The sequence below is a fragment of the Callithrix jacchus genome, chromosome 7 (genome assembly GCF_049354715.1).
Source record: "Callithrix jacchus isolate 240 chromosome 7, calJac240_pri, whole genome shotgun sequence".
In the NCBI taxonomy this organism is placed as follows: domain Eukaryota; kingdom Metazoa; phylum Chordata; class Mammalia; order Primates; family Cebidae; genus Callithrix; species Callithrix jacchus.
Window position 1 is genome coordinate 39,161,382 of NC_133508.1, and position 20,944 is coordinate 39,182,325.

The 20,944-nt window shown below is 60.8% G+C and overlaps 2 protein-coding genes across 14 annotated transcripts in view; one reads left to right on the forward strand and one right to left on the reverse strand.

Annotated features, from left to right (window-relative positions):
• The window catches only part of SAMD11 (sterile alpha motif domain containing 11), a 17,820-nt gene extending 13,847 nt beyond the window's left edge, over window positions 1–3,973 (forward strand). For 6 of the 12 annotated variants that reach the window (XM_035307215.3, XM_078329928.1, XM_054258670.2 and 3 more), the window contains exons 8-14: window positions 717–867; window positions 1,644–1,762; window positions 1,893–1,971; window positions 2,041–2,549; window positions 2,740–2,864; window positions 3,125–3,235; window positions 3,342–3,973. In XM_035307215.3, the coding sequence (XP_035163106.2) occupies window positions 717–867; window positions 1,644–1,762; window positions 1,893–1,971; window positions 2,041–2,549; window positions 2,740–2,864; window positions 3,125–3,235; window positions 3,342–3,587 (1,340 nt within the window). In that variant the 3' untranslated portion in view covers window positions 3,588–3,973. Of the gene's footprint in view, window positions 1–716; window positions 868–1,643; window positions 1,763–1,892; window positions 2,550–2,739; window positions 2,865–3,124; window positions 3,236–3,341 lie in introns of all 12 variants that reach the window. The other 6 variants (XR_013519702.1, XM_054258668.2, XR_013519700.1 and 3 more) reach the window with 6 other exon arrangements.
• On the reverse strand, window positions 3,584–20,944 carry NOC2L (NOC2 like nucleolar associated transcriptional repressor). 2 transcript variants are annotated; one of them, XM_035307224.3, is made up of 19 exons: window positions 20,141–20,944; window positions 19,857–20,009; window positions 17,767–17,941; window positions 17,560–17,691; window positions 16,821–16,941; window positions 16,649–16,739; window positions 13,170–13,248; window positions 12,947–13,057; window positions 12,350–12,463; window positions 11,624–11,812; window positions 11,274–11,413; window positions 10,554–10,665; window positions 8,130–8,243; window positions 7,776–7,877; window positions 6,009–6,152; window positions 5,792–5,905; window positions 4,899–5,037; window positions 4,435–4,518; window positions 3,584–4,183 (listed from the first exon to the last, which is right to left on the reverse strand). In XM_035307224.3, the coding sequence occupies exons 1-19, from the start codon at window positions 20,215–20,217 to the stop codon at window positions 4,077–4,079; spliced, it is 2,298 nt and encodes a 765-aa protein (XP_035163115.1). In that variant the 5' UTR covers window positions 20,218–20,944; the 3' UTR covers window positions 3,584–4,076. The 2 variants fall into 2 exon arrangements, with proteins under 2 accessions (XP_035163115.1, XP_035163114.1); XM_035307223.3 differs by having other exon boundaries at window positions 17,560–17,709.

The following is a 20,944-nucleotide window of genomic DNA, read 5'->3' on the forward strand; positions in this document are numbered from 1 at the left end:
GGCTGGCACCCGGCCCGGGGCGGGACCCACCTCCGCTTTCGGGTAATTAATTTATAAACAGAGGCGGCGGTGGAGCTGGCGGAGCCTGCACTGTGGGGGCTGCGGGGACTCGGGAGGCCGGGCCTGGGCGGCAGGGAGGGGCCGAGAGACCCGGGACCAGGCGCATTAGACGTGCGCGCCCGTGGGCGCTGCGTGGGCATTGGGGTGAGTGTGGCCACGCGGGACGGTGACCGTGCGCAGCCGGGACTGTGCTGGTGTGGCCGTGCGAGCCTGGCGCTGCCTTGCCTCTGTGGCAAGCTTCTGTCAGCCGTGTCTACTGCGGGGACCTCACATCTCCTTGCCTTCGGAGGAGGGGGTCCCATGGGCGGTCCGCCCCCGGCTGGTTCTCCTGTACTCTGGCTGCCCCGCAGGCGCAGCGCCCTCGGGACCTCCGCACAGCCCCTCCCTGCGAGGCTCCAGCCTCCTCCCAGGCCAGAAGCTTTCGGGCACCCGCTCCTCTGGGGGAAGGGCCTTTCCTGACACCTCCCGCCCAGCCTCTGGTCTGCGGCCTCCGCCCTGTGGCCGGCCGACCTTCTGCCTGGTGCTTGAGACCAGCGCAGGGGCCCAGCACAGCCGGGTGGTGTGGTTAGTTCCCCACCTCAGAGTTTACGCCAGGACGCGGGCTGGGGAGGGAGTCGAGTAGCTGGGTGGGGTCACTACTGTTGGCCCCCACCCAGATCTCCTGAGGGTCCGGCAGGAGGTGGCAGCTGCAGCTCTGAGGAGCCCCAGTGGCCTGGAAACCCACCTGCCCTCCTCCGCGGCAGCTCAACGTCGGAAGCAGGGCCTGGCTCAGCACCGCGAGGCCGCCGCCCCGTCTTTCTCGGAGAGGTACTGGGGTGGCTGCGGTTCTCGGCTTGTTTCTGGGGTGGGCGGGCCATGCCCACGGCCCGCACCCCCACGCGCTCAGCGCGGCTGATGAGCGCCCGGAGCGTGCCAAGCAGTGTTCAGGTGTTCGTTTGGATCCGGGCAAAACGTTTCGGGAGTGACACTGCCCTGGGCTGAAGTGTGGAGGGCGCGGCTGGAGGGGAGGCTGAGGCAGATCTGGGGGATCCTGCGGGCCCCAGAGCGGGAACTCAAGCCTGAGAAGAGAGGGGAGCTCCAAGTCTGGGACCCCGGGGTCAGTTGGGACGAGTCGGCCAGAGGACTTAGAGCTTGGGGCTGGGGGCGGGTGGTTCCTGGCGCCGGATCTGTTCCCGGCACAGATCAGGGCTTCTGGGGTCCAGGAGACTCGACGGGGCGGGGGGCCGCGAGAAGCGGCGAGTCCCCGCCCGGCCCCTGAACCCAGCGTCTGCAGCTGCCTCCGCTACCTCCCAGATTGCGGCTAACGACGCCCCCGCTTCCCCGCCGTGGAGTCCGCAGGGGAGGGGAGCAGGCAGCGCGCAGTAATTACCGCGGCAGCCGCCGCCGCCCGCGGGGTCAGGGCCTTCTCGCCGCCGCCGAGATTAATTGGCGCCGCCGGCGGGGGCGGGGACGTCGCGCGACCCGGGGCGGTAACGAGCTGCGCATCGACCGCCCGCGGGGCCGGCAATTAGCGAAGGCGGCGGGGGAGGGGCGCGGGACCTTTACGGGAATGGGGGCGACGCTCACTGCGCTGCCGTCCGCAGGGAGCTGCCACAGCCGCCCCCACCCTTGCTGTCGCCGCAGAATGCCCCTCACATCGCCCTCGGCCCCCATCTTAGGCCCCCCTTTCTGGGGGTGCCCTCGGCTCTGTGCCAGACCCCAGGTGAGGAGGTGGGCGCGCGTGCCCTGGGTTCTGCGGGGCCTTCAGTCCCCCGGGAGTCAAGCCGGCCGGAGTAGGCGGCTGCCGAGGGTAGCTTCGGACCCGCGACTCTGCGCTGTCCTCCCCCCACCAGGCTACGGCTTCCTGCCCCCCGCCCAGGCGGAGATGTTCGTCCGGCAGCAGGAGCTCCTGCGGAAGCAGAACCTGGCCCGGTAGGTGTGGGGCGCGGGCGGGGAGGCGCGGCCCGGGAGGCGGCTGACCTGCATCTGCCCCTGGCCCAGGCTGGAGCTGCCCGCCGACCTCATGCGGCAGAAAGACCTGGAGGGCGCGCGCCCGCAGCTGCTGGCGCCCGAGATGGCCCTGCGCTCCGCCGACGGCGCCGAGGAGCTGCAGCGGCGGGGGGCCCTGCTGGTGCTCAACCACGCCGCGGCGCCGCTGCTGGCCCTGCCCCCCCAGGGGCCCCCGAGCTCAGGACCCCCCACCCTCTCCCGGGACTCGGCCCGGCGAGCCCCCCGGAAAGGGGGTCCCGGCTCTGCCTCGGCCCGGCCCGGCGAGTCCAAGATGACAGGGGCCAGGTTTTGGGCTCAAGATGGCTCCGAGGACGAGCCTCCCAAAGACTCGGATGGAGAGGACCCCGAGACGGCAGCTGCTGGATGCCGGGAGCCCACTCCGGGCCAAGCTCCGGCTGGAGGGGCCGGCGCTGAGGGGAAGGGGCTTTTCTCAGGGTCCACACTGCCTCCTTCGCTGACCCTGGGCTTCCCCTATGCCGTCAGCCCCTACTTCCACACAGGTGGGCACCCCACACTCTAGATCCTCGCAGATCTCCTGTGGAAGGGTCTTAGCAGGGAGGGGATCTGTGGGGATGAAAACGCCCCTTAGGCGTCTATCCCACACCTGAGTAATTGGGGCACACGAAGGTCAGAAGACGGGCGGGTACGGGAAAGCCAGCCAGAGCCCTAGTAACACACCCCACAACTCAGGAACCGTGGGGGGACTCTCCGTGGATGGGGAGGAGGCCCCAGCCCCTGAGGACGTCAGCAAGTGGACTGTGGATGATGTCTGCAGCTTTGTGGGGGGCCTGTCTGGCTGCGGAGAGTACACGCAGGTAAGGAGGGAGGGCCATAGTCCCTGGGGTGGGGCTAGCCAGCTGGCACTCATTACTTCTCTGGAAAAGATGGTAGGGTAAGGCCATTCCCTGAAGCCCTTTCCCTCCCTAAAAGCGATGCACGGAGGGGGCTGGACTGGGCCCCACCTATTTTTGCACGAGGTAGACTCAAACCCAACACATTTTTTAAGAGATGTTCCGGTGCTGGGCTGGAGGATGGAGCAGGCACCTGGATCCTGATCTCTCCCTCCCTCTTCCAGGTCTTCAGGGAGCAGGGGATCGACGGGGAGACCCTGCCACTGCTGACGGAAGAACATCTGCTGACCACCATGGGGCTGAAGCTGGGGCCTGCCCTCAAGATCCGTGCCCAGGTGAGCTGCTGGACAGTTACCTGTCTCCAGACCGCAGCTGGGCACAAAGCTCCCCGTGGGTGTGCAGCAGCCCCTCAGGAAGCCCCACGAGGTCCTGTCTCTGCAGGTGGCCAGGCGCCTGGGCCGTGTCTTCTACATGGCCAGCTTCCCTGTGGCTCTACCACTGCAGCCACCAACCCTGCGGGCCCGGGAGAGGGAACTCAGCACAGGAGAGCAGCCTTTGTCCCCCATGACCGCCACTTCCCCCTATGGAGGGGGCCACGCCTCTGCCAGCCGAGCTTCGCCCAAGCAGGAGAATGGGACCTTGGTCCTGCTTCCAGGGGCCCCTGACCCAACCCAGCCTCTGTGTTGAGGTGGCCAGGGGTGTGGGGGGGCACACCCTACCTCCCGAAGCTTTATTTCTTTTGGTTTGCGATGCAAAAAAGAAAAACAGTTTAAGGGAAAAAGTGACTTCAAAGGAAATGAACAAATCTCCAAAGACGGGGTAGGGGTGACTGCAGAGCCTGGTGCTAGGGCAGAGAAGTTGGAAGGGGCCTGCAGGCCTCCCCAGGAACTGGTCTGTATCCTGACATCAAGGTTAGCTTCCCCCCACTATGCTGGGAGCAGGATGACTTAAACAGCACACAGCTGTGGGGCTCTGGCAGGAGGCAGGCCCCAAGGTGTTGGTTCTACCCCTTGGCAGCCACCCAGGAAATCTGGGCTTTCATGCTGAAAAATGAATAAAGCCTGTCCACCCTCTACTGCCTCCCCCAGCTGCACAGACGCCAGCCTCTGGGCCTGACTGCCAGAGAAGTAGCAACACTGGCCGCCAGCCCCCAAAAGGCCCCCCAGATGGGCTGCCTCAGTCCTCCTCAGAGAGCTGCAGATCCTCCAGCTTGTCCTCTGGCCCCTGGGCCAGCCACTGCAGCTCCCCGGGAGCGAGCCCCGCCTCTGCATCTGGGTCTCCATCTGCGGGGAGAGACAGAGGCTACATAAATTATGCTTTATCAGGAAAAAGCCAGCCTTGGAGGTTACTCATCAATTAATCACAGCACTAATTAATTTATCCCCATTGCTGCTGCTGGCTGCCAGAGCTAGAGAGAATAGAGCATTTGGCCAGGCCTCCCTGGGGACAGAGCCCCCTTCCCCCACCCACCGCTGCTCTGCCCTCCCACTAGATGGGCTCACAGGCCACACCCCCTCACCCCAAGAGCATTCACCCTCGGAGCTGCTGCTGTCGCCCTCCTCGTCGTCGTCGTCCTCCTCTTCCACTCCTTGCCGAGTCCTCAAGGGCCCCAGTATCCCTGGGGAACAAGGAGCAGAGCCATGTGACTCCCACCCACAGGGTCCACCAGCAAAGTCACAGTGTGGGCAGCGAAGGCAGGAAGGTGGCCAGGCTTGCGCCCCTGCTTGGATGCCTTTCACTGACTTCACGATGGCAGAGGGGATTACTGAGGAAGAACTGGGAGATCACAGGCCTGAGGACTCGGGTTACCAATCCCAGTAAGCCTTTATCCTAGAGGCAAGGAGCCGGCACCAGAAGCCTGGGTAACACCAAGGTTGGCCCCAGCTGGGCCAGAGGCTGGTGAGCCCTGCAGGGTGGGTGTGAGTGGCCCTGTGGCTCTGGGAAGTCCAGGAGAGCCATCTATGCCATTCTTCCCTGGGAGCACCTCAAGGGTCCCACCTCTCTCTGAGAAGTCTTCCACGTCCTCATCCTCCTCAGAGCTGTTCAGGTCAAAGAGGTCTTTAAATTCCTTCCTGTCCTCATCCTTCCTGTCCACCACCTTCCTACGTTTGATCTCAGGGAAGTTCAGGTCTTCCAGCTGGAAGGGCAAGGAGTCAGGGCCTCAGGTAGGATTAGGCAGGGGCTGATGGCATCACCAGACCCACCACCAGGACCCTGTGTGGCCAATTTCTAGCACCCCATTCCCAAATCAGCACAAAGCCATCCTCCAAGTTACTCATCCCATGTCCAAGGTCAAAAGCAGAGCCCTTCCTGCTTCACCCCACCTCCCCGTACTACCCACATGCTGGCCTGGACGCCGAGGTCAGTCCAGTCACTCCACCAGCCCAGAGCACCAACTCATCAGGCCTGAGGGGGTGTGGCCTGGCCTCCCTCTGGCCAGTTCTGTAACACCTACCCCTCTCCAAGCTGAATCACCTTGGGCAATACCCCATCAGGGAAGCCCAGCACCATGGCCTCTGCCGCCTGGCACTGCTTCCAAACCCTCAGCCTGGCCTCAAGTCTCAAGTCATAGTCAGTGAGCTAGATCTAAAACCGAGCAGATCACACCACACCCCAGACCCCACCCTAAGCTGGCCCTGGTTCTGAAACCCAGCAAATCACACCACACCCCCAGACCCTACCCTAAGCTGGCACTGGTTCTGAAACCCAGCAGATCACACCACACCCCAGACCCCACCCTAGGCTGGCACTGGATCTAAAACCCAGCGGATCACAATACACCCAACACCCAGTGGATCACACCACACCCCACACCCCACCCTAAGCTGGCACTGGTTCTAAAACCCAGCGGATCACATCCCCATTCCCCAGGCCCCCACCCCGAGCCGCACCCGCTCTTTGCCGCTGATCTCCAGCTGGATCTCCCGGTCCCGAAGCTTCCGCCAGTTGCTGTAGTACAAGGTCAGTGGGGTCCCCTCTTCCCGGGTCAGCTTCTCCCAGGCTTCCTGGGGGGTTGGGGGAGTTCAGGGTCATGCCTGACCCTGGGTAAACCCTCACATCCCAGCTACACCCTGGTAGGTGCTGGCACTGCCCCCAGGGCCCACTGACCACTGCCTGCTGGTCAGACACGCCAAATGAGACCCTCTGACGGCGGCTGCAGATGTGCTCTGAGTTCTCCTGAACCTTTCCCAGCAGCTGCTGCACCTGTCGGCAGTAGTTGGCCACCTTGCACTCCCGGAGGAAGAACTTCAGCTGCAGAAGAGAGGGGGTCAGCCACAGAAGCCCAGAGCAGCTCCATGCACACAGCTGGCTCAGGTCCTGTGCAAAGCCACACGTGGCAGCCACAGGGAGGCAATATACCAGGAAGGGACATGAATTCCATCTCAGAGCCCAAGGGCACGTGTTGCAGCTGGGGTGGCAGAGGCAGAATCAGCCCACCCTCCGGGCCAACCCTGCCTGCTACTCATCTCTGGAAATAAATTTTATGCCAGGCGCAGTGGGTCATGACTGTAATCCCAGCATCTTGGGAGGCTGGGGCGGGCAGATCACCTGAGGTCAGGAGTTCAAGACCAGCCTGCCCAACATGGCAAAACCCCATCTCTGCTAAAACACAAAAATTAGCCAGGTGTGGTGACAGGTGCCTGTAGGCCCAGCTACTTGTGAGGCTGAGGCTGGAGAATCACTTGAACCCAGGAGGCAGAAAATGCAGTGAGCAGAGATCGCACCATTACACTCCAGCTTGGGTTACACAGAAATGCTCTACCTATATAAATAAATAATAAAGTTTCACTGGTGCACAGCCACACGTCCATCTTCATGGCTTTTGTGGCTGTCTGTGCAGCGGAACACCTGTGAGAAACAGCACACCCCACAAAGCCTGCCGTGTCTACCTTAATGAAAACATTTTCTGACCCCTATGACCCCTACTCCAGACCCCAACCCTGGGACCTTGAGTCCAGAAGCAGAGGTGCCCCAAATCCCAGGCGTCACCACTCCAGAGGACACGGGAGGTACAGAGGCTGCTGCCCCTGCTGTGAGTGCCCCCACCCTGGGAAAGGAGGTCCTAGCTCTGTGCATGTGACAGTCCTGTGTGTGCATGTGATGATGTGTGGGGTCACGTGTGACTGAGTACACACCTACGCACACACGTGTGTCTGGATGAGCCTCTGACCAGTTGTGGTTCAGGAGAGCACCTCCCACCCCGCACCCCACAGACCTGTAATTGGCAAATCTGATTCTAGCCACTAGGGCCAGAGAGCAGGGCCCCCCGCCCCACCATTAGGCACAGCCGTCCCTGAGGTTTGAAACATCTGGGCTGAGCAAAGAGACCTCCTGTGGGGCCCAGAAGGACCTTCTGAGGACAGGGAGAACCCCCACTCCACCCAACCCCTGCCTAAGGCGGGACTGACTCGGGGTACCTGGCCAGGCAGGCTGGGTCTTCCTGACACCTGAGAGCCTACTACCCACACCAGGGACGGCCTTGGGGAGTGTGGCCAGGGACCAGCTTGAGCCAGGGTCGGCACACTCAGTCCCAACATTGAAGATCAGCCATGTGGCTCCAGCATACAGAGGGTGGCTGTGCTCCTGGGGTCCTTGGCCCACTGCCCAGGCCTGCCCCAAACCTCCTGAGTGGCTCAGAACCCATCAGAACCCCATGGCCCCCAAGGACACCCTCAGGCTCCCACACCCTATCAGCCCCTACATGGGGGCCCCAGGGAGGAGCTGCCTGTGGAGCCTCTATACCAGTCAGGCTCATCCTCGGCCCAGTACCCAGGAAGAGTGCACCTCCTACCAGCCCTGGGCAGCTGAGCCCATCGTAAGACAATCTGAGTCGGCCACCAAGCAGCCCCTGAGGGGTGTGGGCAGGACACACACCTGCAGGACCACAGGCAGGGCCAGCTCCGGGAAGGCGATGCAGTGTGCCTGGCTGTGCAGGTACTCCAGCGTAAGGTCATAGAGTTGCTCCACCAGGCCATCCTGAGAGCAGGGGAAGGCCGAGTGCATGAGGTAGAGGCGAGGGGCCAGGCACTTGGGCCCCTAACCCTCAGACTGTCAGATTAGCCCCATCTCCAGGACAGGGACTCAAGGAAGAGGCCCCTAGGCCCCCAGCCCAGGAGATCATGAAGGTCCATGCTTGACCTCGGAGGATGCCAGCCCTTCCCATCCACCTTGGCACCGCCAACCCCATCTTGGAGCTGCCCAGGCTCCTCCCCAGGAGGCCAGTCTCACCCGGTATGCTTTCTCCTGCAGGTTGACGTTGGACAGCTTCAGGATCACGGAGAAGTTGATGGGCTTGGAGCTCATGCGCCGGGGCCTCCTGTTGAAGTCGACCTGCTGGAACATCTGCCCCGAGGGCATGTCAGGCTCTGCCTGGACCCCGTGCCAGGATGCACCCTGGTCCTCAGGCTTCAGCACAAGGAGACCTGACCTGAGACCAGAGATGAGCAGCCAGACATGGTACCAGCCCTGTGGCCCACACAGCCTGCTGTGTCCCGGAGTGAGGCTCTGGTCAGCAGAGAAGGACCAGGAACACAGGCCCTCTCCCACAATCCTGGGAAGCACTAAGGATCCGTGTCTGGAGACCTAGAGTTCCCCCCACACATTGTGCCAGGACAGCCCTGTTCCCGACGACATGGCCCCAAGGCCCACCCCAGCCCTCAGCACGGCAGTGCCAGGTGGGGCTGCGCCCCCAATAGCCAAAGGACAAGGTAGCAACAGCGAGGAGTGCTGAGCACAGATGGAGGTCACAGGAGGCCTGGGCACCCCTTTCAATCCATATCTGCACAGAAGCCACAAGCCGTGCACCTCCACAGGACATGCCAGGAAAAGCAGAGAGGGAGTCTAGTCCGGCTTCTCAGCCTTGTGACCCCTCCCCAACCACCAGGAGACTCCTTACACAGGGGCCCTCAGGCTGTGAACCAGAGAGATCCAGGATATGTGCTGGGGCACGCAGAGATCAGAAGCAGGTTATAGGGGACATAAATGGGGAAACCCCAGGAAGAGACTCCACTCAGCAGGGGTGGCTGCTGGACAGCTGAGCTCAGCTCCAGATGGAAAAACGCCCTAGTAGTAATGAACTTCTGGGAGGGCACTGCCTTTTCTCTAGCCTGGGCTGAAGTACGGGTGGGTGAGTGGGTTCCTGCCCAGGCACCAAGGGAAGGGTGGACACAGCCTACAGCTGAAGGCTTTGCTTAAGCCTTTGGGGTTTGCTTTTTCTAGGAGAAGCCTGCATCCCTGCATGAGAGGGGCCTTTAGGGTGCAGCTGCAGTGAACCAGGGCAGTGCAGAGGTGAAGAAACACAGACACTGCAAGAGAGCATGCAGCCAGCGGAGATGGGGCACAGGGGACAGGCACAAAGCATGCGGGGAGCTGGCCTGCAGAGCGGCAGGTTCACAGCGGGGATGCCAAGACGGGGCCAGGCCAAGGACTAGGCAGTCAGAGACTACTACTGGCTGCAATGGGAGTGAACATGGCTTCCCAAACTGCAGCATCCCTGCCTCGGTGGAAGGGCAATCAGAACATGCCTGGGGCTTCCATACCTTCTGGACCTGGCAACCTAGGGACCCAGCCCGAAGGACAACTGTGACATGACTCTGAGCCTTCATGAGGCTAACAACTCATTAACCAGGGTGGAGATTGCCAATTCCTAAATTTATGGTGGGCTAGTATGGAGCCCACCCACCGGATGTCAGAGTTTCAGACTCCAACCTTTCCCGACCTGACTAGCATGTGCAGGTGCACACACGCACTACACACACAGATGCACGTGCACGCACACGTGCACTACACACAGATGTATGTGCATGCACACACACAAGTATACACAGGTGTACACAATCACACACACGCACTACACATGGATGCATGTGCATGCACACGCGTGCTACACAGATGCATGTGCACACACACACACAGGTAAGTATACACAGATGCATGCAAGCACGCACTACACACACACAGATGCACATGCATGCATGCACCCAAATGCAGCTGTACACACCCAGATGTGCAAGATGCACACACATGCACCCACAGATGGTGCACACATGCAGATGTACACACCTCCACACAGATGCACACAGATGTACACACACAGACGTACACACATGCACCCAGATGGTGCACACAGATGCAGACACATGCACACACCCACAGATGCACACACATGCACTCACAGATGGTGCACACAAACACATCCACAGATGTACACACAGCCCCACAGACGCACACATGTGTACACAAGCAGATGCGCACACACATTCACAGATGGACACAACCCCACACACATGCACACTGGACGGGCCACTGAGAGAGCACAGCTCAGCAGTCAGACTCGGGCTTTCACCCAGTGCTCCCTCCTAACGCCCGTCTTGGAGAAGCACCTACAGAGTCAAGGTCTGTCACCCTCAAGCGTAGCCCTGGCAGCAGCTGTCTTCATCCCCAGTGGCCCTACATCTACCAACACTTCCCAAACTGCAACATCACGGAGCACACTGCCCCTGGCTCACGGAGGAGTGTCCTCAAGACACCCAGGAGAAGGAGGCGGCCAGAGCTCTGGGAGGTCACTGGATGGCTCAGCACAGACTCCCCGAGCGGCAGTGCTCCCCACAGGAGCAGGCAGACGTGCCGCACACCCTCCGCAGCCCCACTTACCTCCAGGATGAAAGGCAGCACTGGGATGAAGGCCCCTGAGCTCCCTGAGAGCAGCGTCAGGGCACGGATGCAGTGCATTCGCAGTGGGTAGAAGCGGGCAGTGGGGATGAGCCTGGGCATAGGAAGGCTGTGTGAGCAGAGGCTCTGGCAGCCCTGCCCCACACCCTGCTGTCTTGGACCCCTTCCCCACTCAAAGGCATCAGATCCCTCAAGTAGGACAAGGCAAATCTCAACCTGAAGGATCTGCCTCCTTGCTCAGCTATGGGGCTTCGGGTGCCTCATCCAGATTTCAACTTAATTTCGTTTTAACATAGTGCCAGGAGTCGTCTGTCCCTGCTTTCCTGCTTCTTCCCTTGGACCTCCCTTCCCAATTGTGGGTTTCTAAGGCTCGGGCAGACAGATGCCCCCTCCTGGCCAGAGAGGCCACAGACGTGTCCGGCCAAAGTACAGCTTCCACCTTTTCCTGCTGCAACCCCTTCCCTGCCCCCACCCTCCCAAATGCTCACACCCAAAACACAAAGCACTGTACCAGACATGCTCCACCCAGAAATCCACGTCACAAACCCAAATTAACTGCAGACTGCACAGGGACCCCAACCCTTCCTCAGGGACGGCCAGGACACAGACTGAGGGCCCAAGGCCCTGAACACCAGAGGCACTGTCCCAACTCAGTTGCTTCTCCTGACCCTCCCAGACAGCCCTGCCCACCCCACCACTCACTTGATGCAGCCGATGATGACCTGGGCAAGGGGGTAGACCAAGGGCTGCAGGGCTTCACGGGGGCCCACGGTGCTCAGGACCCGGCACCACAGGTAGAGGCAGTGCACATACTGCCAGTTGTACACAGACTGGTACGTCTCCTGCCCGGGGAGAACCACGTCAGCTCCCAGCCGGACTGGATCACTTCCTCACCTGCACACCTCCCCGCTTACCCCACCTGCAAGACCGACGGTACCGAGGAGCTGGGCTGCCCCCGACAGACTTTCAGGGAGGCCCCAGGCCCTGCCGAGGGTCGGGCACCTGGGTTGCCCCCCACACCCGGCCCGAGCCTGAAGGGCCCCACCACACACCTTCTTGCGGGTGGTCATGGCATTACGCAGGTGGATGGCCAGCTGGCGGATGTAGAGGAAGGCCTGCTGGTAGGCCACACCCGGCTCCAGGGCCAGCAGCTCCGTCAGGGTCCGCTGCATGAAGCTGATGAAGGGGAGGGTGCCAGGCGAGGTGAACCTGCAGTTCCTCACGTACGTGATGTACATTTGCTGCGGAGGGATCCCAGTCAGAGCCTCTGGGTTCAGGGCCATGCAGCTCCACCGCTGGCTCTAGACCCCCTGTGAACACCTGGGCCTTTCCCTCCCAGCTGTGCCTCGAGGAAGAGCTACAGCCCCTGGCATGGCCCCCACCCCCATGTGGCCGCCAGCCTCAGGCCTGGGAGGAGCTGGGGCAGAAGCTTTTGCTGCACACTGGGCCAGTGTTGGGGCCGGGCTGTAGAGGCTGCCCTGGCGGTGGCCCCAGATCCCAACTCCCCCCAACACCCAGTGTCCTCCTCCAGCCAGGTAGGCCCTCACTTTGTGTGCAGAAGGGTCCAGGTGGGGCCCTGAGGAGGCTGGGGACTCTATTCCCTGCCTACCACCCCCAGCTGCTCTGTGAGAAATTCATGATCCAAGGGTCCAAGTCCGCCCAGAGACGCAGTGCAAGGCCCACTGAGGGGCACCAACCGCACAGGCAGCCTGCCCCACCCATAGACCGACGTTTCCAACACAGACGCTGAGGGACACAGAGGCAGAACCCACCACTACCTTGAGAACGGGGCTGAGAAAAGCATCCTTCTTGTGCCGGCAGACTCTGCTGAGGACCAGGAAAGCCAGCACCCGCAGGGATTCCTCTCCAGTGCTCCACACGACCACCATTCTCTGCAAAAGATCAGATGTCACTGCTGGCCCCTAGCTTCCTCAGCCGGCACGCCCTCCCCAGCCAAGCAAAGGCTGCTGTGGCCACCAGCTCTTCCCAAAGCACCTCGGTGGAGCCGTGAGTTAGGAGCTCAGTTACAGAAGTGAAAACAGAACAGCCGTGTTGCTCCTTGTGAGAAGAGGACCACAAAAGCCTCCCACATCAGACACGCCAACGTAGGTCAGATCACATCGGGAAGAGGACACCTCACTGTGGCTGTGCTCACAGACTGAGCCACACTGCCCGTGTGGGTGGTGGCTCCTTGAGACGGGAACCCTGGATGGGGGTGGTGGCTAGGTGCTCCTGTGATCTCTCTGGCCAAGTGGAGCCAGTGGGGTGTGGACACCACCTGACCTGTGCCCCGGACAGGAGTGGGATATGGTAGGGGAAGCCACCGAGGCCCACCAGCCCCATGACAGGCACAGGGAGGGGACCGGGCCACCCACCTTGAGCAGCATGCGGCACTGCTTGGGGAAGGTCAAGAAGCAGGGCACCAGCGCGCTGATATGCCGCAGCACGACCGCCAACACTGTCGCCTCCGCCAGACAGGACACCAGCTGGGGGCAGGAGGGAACAGTGAGGCCCCATGCCAATGCATTCTGGGAGACAAGCAAAGACTGGACCAATGGATATAGCCAGGCCCCAGTGCCCTCTCCACCAGAACTGCACCTGTATGACCGAGCCCAGGTATGCCTTGATGTCCACACGGAGCTTCCCCCAGAGAAGGCTGCTGGACGGCTGCAGCATCCTGCAGAGAGAGCACCCATCCCTGTCTGGGAAGCCCCACAGCTTGAACACGAGGCTGCTCAGCGTGCTGGCACATGTCCTGGCCAGCACGGCATCTGTCACCCTGCAGGGAGACTGCTCTCTCACCCCTCAGAAAAGCTGAGAGGCCCTTACAGCTAGACAGACACAGGGGCTTAGCAGGACCCTCTCAATGGTACCAGCCCCTCCCTCAATGGCTGTGAACTCCTGTCTGCCCTGGACCCAGGGCTGGCCACCTCCCTGAGTCCCGGTAAGTCCCAGCCTCCAGCTCCCTCCTTCGGACATGAACCTCTTCTAGGTCCCCTTGGTCACACCCCCACCATGGGACCACGAGACCCCTGAGCCCGACAGTTGGCACTCAGCACCTCTGGGGTCTGACCCAGGAACCACCAACTGCTGCAGGCTGAAGTTTTCTTCAGCCCACATTTGCTGCACAAAGGAAAAAAACAGAGGCCAGGTGTGGAGGCTCATGCCAGTGGTCGCTGCACTCTGGGAGGCCGAGGCAGGAAGATCACTTAAGCCCAGGAGTTTGAAACCAGCCTGGGCAACATAGGGAGACCCTGTCTCTATGAAAATACACAAAAAATCAACTGGGCGAGGTGGCTCACACCTGTAATCCCAGCACTTTGGGAGGCCGAGGTGGGCCTCACAAGGTCAGGAGTTTAAGCCCAGATTGGCCAACATGGCGAAACCGTCTCTACTGAAAAATACAAAAACTAGCTGGGCATGGTGGCTCATGCCTGTAATTCCAGCTACTTGGGAGGCTGAGGTAGAACTGCCTGAACCTGGGGGACAGAGGCTGCAGTGAGCCAAGATTGCGCCACTGCACTCCAGCGTGGGCTATAGACTCCATCTCAAAAAAAAAAAAAAAAAAAGTAAAAAAATAATCCAGGCCTGGGGGCATAGTACCGGTTACTCAGGAGGATAAGGTGGGAGAATCACTTGAATCCAGGGAGTAGGTGTTGCAGTGACCTACGATCACACCACTGCATTCCGCCCTGGGGACAGAGCAAGACCCTGTCTCATAAAAAAAAAACATTTACTCCTCGGCATTCACCCACATAGCAGGTGCTCAGTGAAAGCTGCAGAAGCATGGAAGGACAAAGTGCAGGCCCCTGTCCCCAGCCCTCCTCACACCTGCACTGATACTGGCTGCTGGGCACCTGCAGCTGCTCCCCCATGGCCTGGCCACCTCTGGTGCAGCCGCTGCCTGGACAAGGCGGCTCAGGCTACAGTGCTTGCTGCCCCCCAATCACTGCCTGTCCGTTTTCCCATCCCCTCCAGGCACCACCGCCTCCATGTGGACACAGCTCAGCTCTACCCGTCCAGCCCCAACCACTACCCACCAGCAACAGTGCCCCCAAAGCCGCTGTTCCTGTCCCGAGATGCTGACAGGGCGGCCTCTCCCTTGGGTCTCCTTTTTTCCTTTGGAAGGTGTATTGGGGTGGGGCAAGTTCAACTCCAGGCCTCCACAGCTTCAAGGTCACATGGTTGCGCAGCCCCCACCCCACCCGGGACCACAGCGTGATCCACGCTCTACCCAAGGTTCTGCTGTGCATCTGTCTTCTCTAAAACCTTCCACAGCCTTCTCTGCCCAATCTTCCTTTAATGGGGAAGTTGAGGCGCTCAGGCCATCAGCACTGATGAGGCTCCTGTCTACAGACACACCCAGCTCCAGGAGACAGGCCAGCCACAGTGGAGACGCCAAGGAGCATGGACAGAACCTACACATCCTTATGAAGCGGGGGAGAACAAGAACCCTAACCTGGGAAAATCTGATGGCAAAGGCAGTTGCCCGCTCCACCCTTCTGAGACTGAGCAGAGAATGTGTCTTTTCAGGAAGGAAAGAAGGCAGGGTGGATCCAACTGGTCCCCAGTGCCAGACTCATCCCAAGGATCCCTTGTGCCCCTCTGCCTGCTTGGGGTCCCTAAGAAAAGTCTGGCTCTGTCCTGGCCACAAGGCCTCTGGCTTCTCCCATGTGTGGTCCTGACCCACCTTCCACCCCACCCCCTCACCCCTTCCCTCTCACCTGCTGTCCTTCCACCTACCCCCTCACCCCTTCCCACTCACCCCCCTCACCCCTTCCCACTCACCCCCCTCACCCCTTCCCACTCACCTGCAGCTGTCCTTCCACCCCACCCCTCACCCCTTCCCTCTCACCTGCTGTCCTTCCACCCCACCCCCTCACCCCTTCCCTCTCACCTACAGCTGTCCTTCCACCCCACCCCCTCCCCCTTTCCTCTCACCTGCTGTCCTTCCACCCCACCCCCTCACCCCTTCCCTCTCACCTGCTGTCCTTCCACCTACCCCTCACCCCTTCCCTCTCACCTGCAGCTGTCCTTCCACCCCACCCCCTCCCCCTTTCCTCTCACCTGCTGTCCTTCCACCCCACCCCCTCCCCCTTTCCTCTCACCTACTGTCCTTCCACCCCACCCCCTTACCTCTCTTACCTGCTGTCCTTCCACCTACCCCCCTCACCCCTTCCCTCATCTGCTGTTCTTCCACCTAACCCCCTCACCCCTTCCCTCTCACCTACAGCTGTCCTTCCACCCCACCCCCTCCCCCTTTCCTCTCACCTGCTGTCCTTCCACCCCACCCCCTCCCCCTTTCCTCTCACCTACTGTCCTTCCACCCCACCCCCTTACCTCTCTTACCTGCTGTCCTTCCACCTCACCTCCTCACCCCTTCCCTCATCTGCTGTTCTTCCACCTAACCCCCTCACCCCTTCCCTCTCACCTACAGCTGTCCTTCCACCCCACCCCCTCCCCCTTTCCTCTCACCTGCTGTCCTTCCACCCCACCCCCTTACCCCTTTCCTCTCACCTGCTGTCCTTCCACCCCACCCCCTCACCCGTTCCCTCTCACCTACAGCTGTCCTTCCACCTCACCCCCTCACCCCTTCCCTCCCACCTGCTGTCCTTCCACCTCACCTCCTCACCCCTTCCCTCCCACCTGCTGTCCTTCCACCCCACCCCTCACCCCTTCCCTCTCACCTGCTGTCCTTCCACCTACCCCCCTCACCCCTTCCCTCTCACCTGCAGCTGTCCTTCCACCCCACCCCCTTCCCCATTCCTCTCACCTACTGTCCTTCCATCCCATCCCCTCACCCCTTCCCTCTCACCTGCTGTCCTTCTACCCCACCCCCTCACCCCTTCCCTCTCACCTGCTGTCCTTCCACCTACCCCCCTCACCCCTTCCCTCTCACCTGCAGCTGTCCTTCCACCCCACCCCCTCCCCCTTTCCTCTCACCTACTGTCCTTCCACCCCATCCCCTCACCCCTTCCCTCTCACCTGCTGTCCTTCCACCCCACCCACTCACCCCTTCCCTCTCACCTGCTGTCCTTCCACCCCACCCCTTCACCCCTTCACCCCTTCCCTCTCACCTGCTGCTGTCCTTTGACACCTTCCCAAACAGGAGCTTCTGGAGACAGCCAATGAGATCTCTCACACAGAAGGTGACCAGAGCATTGAACACTGCAACAAAAGGGCCTAGCTGCACTCATGGGACAGAGAGGGCAGTAGAGAACATGAGTGCCAGGTTCTTCCAGCACTCACCAGCACTGTCTGTGACCTGGAATTTGTTGGCCTCAGCACTTTCCTGGTCTCCCTGGGTGGTGGCCACAGCTGCTCGGAACGCCTGCGCCACTTCATGGAACAGCCTTGGAGTGAGGCGTTGCTGAAGGAGTAAGAATAGGCACCAGGGGCATCAGGGGAGCAGAGACTGCATTCAGCGGAGTGGAAACCGTGGCTCCAAAGGAAGGCACCCTCACCCTCACCCTCACCCTCAGATGCAGGGCAGAGGTGGGGGTGGGGCCACAGAGCCCCATACTGGTAACAAAAATGGAAACAAAGTCTAGAATCCTCCGGGAAGAGTAGGGAGTCTGGCTCAGGAGCCCCAGGGAAAGGGATGAGGGTTCCAGATCCCGGATTATGGCCAGCTTTAGGTGGTATCTGGAGCTCTCTCTATCCTGATCCCTGCAAAAACCACTGTGAAAGACTCTGAAGAATCCCAGCTCCACCCACCAACAAAGGTAGAGAGAGTCCATCCCACCTGCAGTGGGACTGCCTGGGGGAGTGGAGAGCCAACAGAGCCCCTGGAATCTGCCCAGAGCTGAGCACACGGTGCTGGGGCAACCAAGCAAGAAGATCGGCGTGTCATCACTTGTGCTGAACGGGGCTCGTGTCCCCTGCTGGACAAGGGCTCCTCCCACCAGCACAACCTCAGGCCCCTCCAGTGGGGCAAGGACCGATTCCTGCCTGGGGGACCTGGCTGCCCCCTCTTGCCGCTGCTCACCTTTGCTGCCTGTTTCCATCTCTCAACCATGGTGAGACTCACAGGAACAGAATTCTTCTTCCCCTTCAGCCCTCTGGGGACTGTTTCTCCATCATCCCCCTCCTCTGCTCCATCCTCCTCCTCACTGGCTTCCTGCACAGAAAGGCTGAGCTACAGGACAGTATAGAGGCTACAACTGCCCCCTCCCAGTTCAGTCCAGGCCCTCACCTCCAGCACATCTGGCAGGGAGTGGAATGGCTCCTCTTCCTCTTCAGAACTATCTGAGTCGCTGAAATTTAGCAGGCTCTGGTCGTTCTCCTGCAGGAACTTATAGAACTCGGGGTCTTTGTCCTTCAGCCGAGAGAGCTGGTCCTTGTGCTCAGAGGCACGGCCTTTACGCTGGCTGAGAAGGCAGAAGTCAGCAACCCCAGAGGAAAGTGGAAGTGAAGGGGGCGGGGAGAGGTGTGGAGGGGATGAGGAGAGGCCTAGAGGGTTCGTCTGCTTCCTTCACAAGAGTTACCAACAAGCAAGGCAGGAGGATCACCAGGAGGTAGTCATCTCTCCTACCCGACAGCCTCTCTACAACATATCCTCAGACACAACACAAAGGACTCCCAGCCCTGGTCTCCCTGGACTGGCTACTCCTGTGCCATGTTCCACCTCAGTTGTTAGTAACTTCACCCTTCAGGAGCTTAGATGAAGAACAAATCTCTGTCTCTAATACCCGGCATGCAGCCTGTCATCACATCTCATCAGCAACATTCTCAATCGCTTGACCTGGTGATCCGCCCACCTGACCCACCTCAGTCTCCCAAAGTGCTGGGATTACAGGCTTGAGCCACTGCACACGGCCAGCAGTATTCTCAAAACTGTTCTTGCCTCTTCTCAAAACACCACCTAGCTCAACTCTCAGTTAACATAAAGATCTCTCCTGCTGGGTACAGTGACTCATACCTGTAATTCCAGGACTTTGAAAGACTGAAGCGGGCAGATCACCTTAAGTCAGGAGTTTGAGACCAACCTGACCAACATGGAAAATCCACATCTCTGTTAAAAACACAAAGTTAGATGGGGGTAATGGTGCATGCCTGTAATCCCAGCTACTTGGGAGGCTGAGGCAGGAGCATCACCTGAACCCGGGAGGCGGAGGGTGCAGTGAGTTCAGATTCCGCCACTTCAGTCCAACCTGGGTAACAGAGCGAAACCCTACCTCAAACAAAAAAGTCTCTCCGTTTCCACCCTTGCCACCTACAAGGCAGTATACTGCTCAAACCTGGAAGTAACTTCCTGTTTTACACAGTAATCTTATAAGTCTAGGGCACCTGGTTCTTTGCTGTCCTGGGCTCACTCTGTCACAGCCACATTCACCTCTGCACTGTCCTCAAATGCTCTCACCACAAGGCCTTCGCTGTTCCTGTTACCTGAAATCCCCGGACACGCTTCCCCCTACTGTCTGCGTGGCTTCCTCAATCCCCGTCTTTACGCAGACATGGTCTTCTCAATCGGCCACATCTGCCTCACCCCCGTTTTTTTTTCTCCCGAGACAAAGTCTCACTCTGTCACCCAGGATAGAATGCAGTTGTGTGATCTCTGCTCTCTGCTCAACGCAACCACCGCCTCACACATTTAAATGATGTTCCTCCAGAACAGTTGGGATTACAGGCGTGTGCCACCACACCCGGCTACTTTTTTTTCTTTCTTTTTTGAGACGAAGTCTCGCTGTCGCCCAGGCTGGATGGAGTGCAATGGCGCGATCTCGGCTCCCTGCAACCTCCACCTCCCGGGTTCAAGCGCTGCTCCTGCCTCAGCCCCCCGAGTGGTTGGGATTACAGGCGCCCACCGCCACGCCCGGCTAACTTCTGTACTTTTAGTAGACATGGTGTTTCGCCATGTTGGTCAGGCTAGTCTTGGAACTCCTAAGGCTGGGATTACAGGGGTGAGCCACCACGCCCAGCCGCCGCTCCTTCTGATAGAGCAACTCGGTTCCTATGCAACTCTCTCGCCAGCCCCTCTCTCTTTCCTTTCCCTCGCCAGCACTTATCTCTCTTCTACTGCAGTGCACGCAGTCATTTACCCAAGACCGCGAGAGCTCTCCTAGATCGGGAAGGGACTTCTGCAGAACTCACCATCTCACACCCACACTCCCTAGGACAGGGTTTGGCGCCGAGCAGCTCAGTAAACATCAGATGAAAGAACAGATTAGGCCGAAGGGACGGGAGGGTGGTGGTCGAGGTCCTTATGCCTCGGCCCTGAGACCTCATGGCGGGGTGGACCACAGGGCTAGCAAGGGGGCTCTGCTCACGCACGTCCCCGCTCACCTTGCCGATGGGCTCCCGCCCGGCTCATCCGGACTCCACGCAGCCTCGCGCGCCTCCCGCGTCTCCGCTTCTGGGGTATTTTCGGACTCGGACTCGGACTCGGTGTCAAAGCCCGAGGCTAGGAACTCGTCCACCGTCAGCTCCGCCAGACGCCTGCGGGTTACGCAAGTCACAGCTGCCCGCAGACCCAGCTGGTCCCAGATCCGCCGAGAGGAGCAAGAAGACCTCTCTTGGATGCAGACACCCACCGGAAGGCCGAACCGGCCCTCGGACCCAAGGCTTACCTCTTGCGGCGCTTGACAGACGCCATGACACCAGACCGCGGCGTGCGCCCCACTTCCGGTCCCAGAATACCGCGCATGCACGCACTTCCGCCGAGCAGGCCACGCCCCGTTCCCCGCCCCTCCCCGCCCAGCCGAGTGGCTTTACGGTTCTCCGACCGCTGCGCAGCCGGCCTCGGGGCGGGCGGGCGCGTTCGCTTGCGAGGTGCGGACTCAGCGCCCGGCTCCCTAGGACGCGGTGACACCCGTGCTCCCCTCTACCACCGGGAAGCGAGGTCGGGACCCCCGCCGCTCCCGCAGCCCAGCCGGGGCTCCGAGGGCGCGCGCCTGCGAAGATGCCAGACTGCGACGGCGGAGCCCCTATGTAAAGAGCTACCACAAATCAACAATAAGTCCAGTAGGAAATACGAGGGTCGGTGGAGACTGCACTGATGCCGACGGCTCGACACGAGGCAGCGGCCCGAGGCCCAGGCTGGCCTCGCCGGACCCGCGGAGCCCCGGCCATTGCTGTGTCCACCACGCAGGGCGCTCCCATTCTAGGGCCCGTTGGGCGCCGACGGCCTCTCTTCCGCGGCCCTGCCCCGGGACGCCGCACGGGACGAAGACGGTGGCGAGGCCGCTACTTCCTTCTCCGCTGCCAGCCTGAAACCCGCGGGCCCCGGCAGCCAGACCTTGCGACAGGGGCGCACGGGCGCGGGCGCGGCTCCCCCAACCCTAGCCCTGCAGGGGCGCCTGAGGCGGATGCGGGCAGAGTGGCCGGGACTCCAGCTTGGGCCCAGGCTCTGCGCTCGGGACCCCGGGGCTCCC